This window comes from Otolemur garnettii, unplaced genomic scaffold (genome assembly GCF_000181295.1).
Source record: "Otolemur garnettii isolate 467f Iridium unplaced genomic scaffold, OtoGar3 scaffold00055, whole genome shotgun sequence".
In the NCBI taxonomy this organism is placed as follows: domain Eukaryota; kingdom Metazoa; phylum Chordata; class Mammalia; order Primates; family Galagidae; genus Otolemur; species Otolemur garnettii.
The window spans coordinates 1703011-1709678 of NW_003852450.1; the positions used below are offsets into that span (position 1 = coordinate 1703011).

At 35.2% G+C, this 6668-nt stretch overlaps 1 protein-coding gene across 1 annotated transcript in view; it reads right to left on the reverse strand.

Annotated features, from left to right (window-relative positions):
• The window catches only part of CR1 (complement C3b/C4b receptor 1 (Knops blood group)), a 103188-nt gene that overhangs the window by 58863 nt on the left and 37657 nt on the right, over positions 1-6668 (reverse strand). The window contains 1 exon segment of the mRNA XM_023514552.1: positions 1363-1448. Coding sequence (XP_023370320.1) covers positions 1363-1448 — 86 coding nt within the window.

Sequence of the window (6668 nt, forward strand, 5' to 3'; positions counted from 1 at the left end):
TGTGGAACTAAGTTTCCTAGACTTACTTTCTCTATATGGTTCTGAAATACAATTAGAGCATGAGAAATCGACCTGGTATTTGAGAGGCAGAAGTTCAGCAACATTTACTACACTCTGAAGGTCAGTTCTGGTCAGAAGTGCTGAGAGACAGTGCAGAGGCACAGTGTGTGGCAGAGTAGCCCTTTTACCCAATGCCTGGAGAAGTACATTCATGCAGAGGGTTTCATCATCTCTGAAAAACTCTGAGATGGCTAATTCTCTGTAGCCTAGAAATGACAGTGGGGAACTGTTGCCATTGAACTAGGCTCTCCAGATTCAGGGAGGACAAAAGAACCTCAGCATGGCCAGCAGAGTTGAAACAGCAGTCAGAGTGATTAGATTGCAGAGATCTTTGTCATTGGCTAATTGATCATGAAGTCTTTAAAACTGAAGTAAATGGATAACTGACTAAAGTGTTAATTGATGTATATATATAAGCGGTTTAGGTCTATTGAATAGAATATAAAAATATACCTACACCTATCCAAGTAGAGGTGAATTATTTTTTAATAAGATAGGATCTTGTCATACATGCTCTCTGTCATCTGATTCTCTTTCACATAAAACATACATCTTTATACATCATTAAGGGCTTCTTCATGTTATCATTTTTTATGGCTGTGTAGCACTTCATCAGTGCATGGATATACTTTTTCTAATTCTGCATGGGTATTTTTTGTTTCTTAGGGAATTCTTTATAGTAGTTATTTGTAACATATCTTTTTCCTTCCAGGAGATGATTTCCAGACTATAGCTTGAAACATGTAGTACGTTTAGGTCACTTTAATATAGTTACCATTATAAATAATCCTGTTATGAAAAGTTTATACTAAACTCCTTGGGAGGAGGGGAATCTGTTTATTTCCTAAGTATAAATTCTAAGAAATAGGTTAAAATGGATGCCTACTTTTGAGGGTTATGGCAAATGAGGATTTTAAGGTTTATCAATCTCTTGGTCCATAAGGGCACTCATTGCCCACAGTTTCACCGACCTTGAATCTTATCATTGCTTAAGATATTTACTGATATGCCTGTTATACCAGGGATGATAGAACCAACACAATTTCAAGTTCACTGAGATAAAAAAAAAATAAGGTTTAAAGCTTTTGTGCATTTAAGACCCCAGATTCAATAAGGGCACTCAGGATCAGGAAAAACTTAAGAGTTGCCAGTAACCTCATAGGAACTTTTGAAAACATGACAGCTATCTTCAGCTATCAGAAGGACAGACTGTGCAAAAGAAATTTGATTAAAGGTTTTATTTAATTCCAGAGGAGATCGGATCTTATTGGTAAAATAATAGAAAGGAATATTTCAACTCACTCTGACAAATAGGTGCTGGGTTATCCCAAGTGACAGTATTGCCTGCGATGATGCATGTAGCAGAGGGGGATCCCATAAGACGGAATCTAGAGGGAAAGAATAAGGAATATTATGCTCTAAACACACAGGTCATCTCCTGCTTAAATTGCTACTTCCCAGAGATTGCAATCTTAAAGAATGCAGAAGGACATTTTCCCCTTTGTCAAAGCACTACCTATCACTTTCCTAAATTTTACATTCTTCTTGAGAATTTTTTACTTTCTTCATCATGCCTTCTCAATATAGTGGAATGCCTCTTCTTTATTATCTTATGCCACATTTTTGTGTAAATCTAAGGTAAATTATAGTTATTTCCTATGAGCTCATTTAAGAAAAGATATTATAAACTTCTTGAGTGTAAGGAAGCTGTCATATGTATACACATATCTGTGTATGTATATATTTCCATTAAATGTATTTCTTTTACTCCTTCCTTCCTTCCTTTCTGACAGTTTTACTATGTTGCCCTTGGTACAGTGCCATGGCATCATAGCTCACAGGAACCTGAAACGCTTGGGCTTAAGTGACTCTCTTGCCTCAGCCTCCCAAGTAGCTGGCACTACAGGCAGCCACCACAACACCCAACTATTTTTTTGTTGTAGTTGTCATTGTCGTCTGGCAGGCCTGGGCCAGGTTTGAACCTGCCAGCCCTGGTGTATGTGGCTGGCACCCTAACCACTGAGCTATGGGCACTGAGCCCTTTAAATGTATTTCTTATGCCTCACAAGTGTAAATGGGTGGATGGGTGAATGTTTTTTGTCAATAAGATCCATCAAACTAAAACCAAAGGAAATCCAAGCTGACCAAAAAGAATAAAGACTTCCTACTTACAATGTTAAAGTCAATATTTCTCAATTAATATGCCTCGGCTGTGCAAAGTGGGCCATAAAATTTGGAAAAAATTCATCACATTTATTTTACTTCACCTGAGATTCTCTATTGTGATAGATGGCTGGGCTTTCGCAGTCATGAGTACTGGTGCACAGTTGGGTCAAAATTGATACTATTGCAAGTAAAGAGCAATACAGTAATGTCAAATGGCAATCGTGTTTACTGGTATAGCTGAGAACTATGTTGCTTAGGAGCATATCAGAAAATACATCCACATGAAGCTTCATTCAAACAACAAGACGGTGCCAAATCGAGATCTAATGAATAGTGAGACAACAGTGGATGCTCTCGAAAAACTTGAAGCACTGTTACATGGTAATAGTGATTATATTAACATTATTAATAATTTAAGTACCATTCTGTTTTGAATGCCTTCTAGTACACCAGCCAAGATCAGAGTACTCTACATTGTGCTGCCAGCACACATGTGCACAAACGGAGAGCATGCGGAGTAAGGAAAGGCGGCCGTCCTTCTGTGGCACCTCCTCTGCCTGTCTTGGAACCACGGATCGTGGTGACTCCTCTGGCTTTGACCCTCACAGAGGTTATTTCTTAAAGCGCTCCTTTTGATTTTCTAATCGTAATGATTGGGATGGGAATGGTAAAGTAAGCTCAAAGTTGAGTTGGCATTTTTCCTCTCCACACTGTGCTTTTGTGTTGCAGTACTGAATCCACCAGGAGTCAAAAGATAACTCTGTAATCCCTGATCAAGGGAATACATGAATGTTTTAAGTTATTAAATGTGCCTCCCAAAGTAGATGAAGTAATTGAACAAATAATGGTTTGAACTTTTCTCCTTCAGGGTGTTTATGAGGAAATAAGGCAGAGGGATAAGACCCATGCTACATGTTTTAAGGGAAGCCAGGGCTTCTTATATCCATTTCAGCAGGTCAAAGCCTTTACATACACCCTATCTTCTTGGGTGTCTTGGGGGAGAAGAGAGTTGTGAAGTCATATAGTAAGCCATGGTTCAGAAAAAGCCAAGATCATTTCATTCCCAGAAACTATATACAGCCTATGGGCAACACATCTAGATGTCTGGGAATCTTCTGCCCAGGGCCAAGAGTGGGACAAAGGAGGCCTGGAATATTTTCCTGGTGCCATTTCCATTTTTATCCTTTTTGATCTATGCACCTTGAACCAGGTGGGTGGGTTAGGAAAAAGTCAGCATATAAAACAAACCCTGTGAATTATTTACATTTTGTGCATCATGCATCAGTCTTTGGTAGGAAGCTTCTCCCCTTGGCAATTAAACAGTTACTTACAAAACACTTTTCATTTTGAGATAGCACAGATTCACATGCAGTTATAGGAAATAATAAGGGAGATTCCAGATACCCTTAATTTTCTCCCAGTGACAACATCTTCCAAAACAATAATATAGTACCAAAACCAGGATATTGACATAGGTATGACCCACCGATTTCGTTCAAATGTCCTATTTTACCCATACTCGTTTGTGTGTGTGTGCATGTATATGCAGTTTTTTAAGATAAACTTTGTGTTTTAAAGAAGTTTTTGGTTCATGTTAATATTGAACAAAAGATACAGAGATTTTTCATACACTCTCTGCCCCCACATATAGGTAGAAGCCAAAGGCTGTTAGATCAGGAGGAAGTGGGAGGAAACTCAAGTCTTGATTTAACAGTCCTTAACTTCTACCTTTGGGGACCTTAATGAATGTGGAAACTGGTTAGATGAGTAGTACTTCACGAAGAAACTGAAATGACACACAGTGATACAAGGGGACACTTTGGTCAGCATTGCTCAAGGAGTAGTGCGCCATCATCAGAAGGGTCTGGACGCCTATGGCAATCACTCTGAGCACTTCTTATAATTTCAGATGTCAAATGTGACTTGTATTTATCTTTTGTTATTGGTATACATTAACAATTTTAATACAGTTTTCTCCTCCCTTAAAAAAATGTGTATACTTTCGGGTACTCTGTATCATACCATCTGCAAAAAGAGATATTTTTATTTTTACTTTTTCAATTTAGATGCTTTTTATTTCTTTTTGTTCCTTGCCTGAATGTTCTGGTTAGGACTTCCATTACTATTGTATATTGATTAAAAACTTCCTTGCCACGTTCTTGATTTCAGAGGAAAAGGTTTTAGGTTTTAACCATTAAGTATAATGTTAGCTGTGGGCTTGTTGGGCAAGCAAGGCCTTTATTATGTTCAGGTACATTGCTTCTATACCTAAATTGTTGAGAATTTTTATCATGAAAAGATGATTGATTTTTCCAAATGCTTTTTTTTTGCATCTATTCAGATAATCATAAGATGTTTATTGCTTATTCTACTAATTTTATATATCACATTTATTGAACTGCATATATTGAACCATCTTTGCATTTTGGGGATAAATGTCACTTGATCATGGTGTATAACTCTTGTAATGTGCTGTTGAATTCAGTTTGCTAGTGTTTTATAGAATATCTTTGTAACTACGCTCATCAGAGATATTGACCTGTAATTTTCTTTTCTTTTACTGTTCTTGTCTGGCTTTTGTATCAGGATAATGCTTGTCTCATAAAATGAGTTTGGGAATATTTCCTTTTCTTTGACTTTTTAGAAGAATTTGGTCTTAATTTTTCTTTAAATGTTTGGTAGAATTCACTAGCAAAGCCATCAGTTTGGGGGCTTTTCTTTGTGGGGATTTTAAATTGCTGATTCAGTCTTCTAACTGATTATTAGTCTGTTCAGATTTTCTATTTCTCTATGATCCAGTCTTGGAAAGTTATATGTTTAACCTAGAAGAATGCATTTCTTCTAGGTTATCCAATCTGTTGGTATATAATTGTTCATAGTAGTGTTTTATAATCCTTTGTGTTTCTGTAGTATCAGTCACAATGTTTCCTTTTAAATCTATATTTATAATTTTATGTATTTGAGTCTTCTCTCTTTCTGCTTAGCCTTGCTAAGAGTTTGCCAATTTTGTGTATTTTCTTAAAAACATCTTTTAGTATCACTGATCTTTTCTATTGTTTTTCTAGTCTTTATTTCATTTATTTATGCTCCAATATTTATTATTTTCTTCTTTTTATTTTGAGCTTAGTCTGTTCTTTTCTAGTTTGTTGAGGTATAAAGTTAGGTTATTTATTTGAGACCTCTCTTCTTTCTTAGTGTAGGTGTTCATTGTTATAAACTTTCCTCTTAGAACTGATTTTGCAATATTTCATAAGTTTTTGGTATGTTGTGTTTCTAATTTCATTTGTCACAAAATATTTTTCACTTCTGTTTTGGTTTCTCCTTTGATCCAATTGGTTGTTCAGTAGTGGGTTGTTTAATTTCTACATTGTTTGAAATTTTCCAATTTTTCTCCTGTTATTGACTTCTAGTTTCATAGCACTGTGGCTGGAAAACATACTTGCTATCAGATTTTCATTTTCTTTTTATGTTGAGAATTTGTAGCCTAATGTGAGCTATTCTGGTGAATGTTTGATGTGCACTTAAAAATAATGTGTATTCTGATGCTATTGGGTGGAAAGTTCTGTATATATTTGGTATATAGTTTTACTTGAGACTATTGGTTTCTTGTTGATTTTATGGCAGAATGATCTATCCATTATTCAAAGCGAATTATTCAAGTCCTCTACTTTTATTGTAATGTTTTCTATTTCTCCCTTTAGTTCTGTTAATACTTGATATGTATATTTAGGTGCTCCAATGTCAGGTGCTTAAGTATTACATTGATACATTCTCTTGAGTAACTGACATCTTAATTGTTAATATAATGACTACTGTATCTGGTGATGGTTTTTTACTTAAAGTCAATTTAGTCTAATATAAATATAGCCACTCCTGCTATGTTTGATTTCCATTTTCTTGTAATAATCTTTTTCTATCCCTTTGCTTTCAGACTATGCCAAAAGCTCTGTCTCTTTTGGCAGCATACAGTTGGATCTTGTTTTTTAAATCTGGTCAGCCACTCTATGTATTTTGAATGAAAAATCTAATCTATTTACATTGAAGCAATTACTGATAAGTAAGAACTTACTACTGCCATTTTGTTAATTGATTTTCAATAGTTTCTATTATTCCATTTGTTTCTTCTCTTACTGTCATCCTTTGTAATTTGATGACTTTCTGGAGTGATATGCTTTGATTCTTTAGCTTTTGTCTATCAGCTACAGTGTTTTCTTTGTAGTTATCATGAAGCTTACATAAAATATCTTGTAGTTAAGAATAAATGTATTTTAACTTGACAGCAACTTAACTTTTCACTGCATACAAACCCTACGTTTGAATTTCTCTTTCTCTTACATTTTACATTACTGATATGACAACTGGCATCTTTTGTATATTGTCTATTCATGAATAAATTGTTATAGCTATGGTTATTTTTAATACTGTTGCTTTTAACTTTTTTA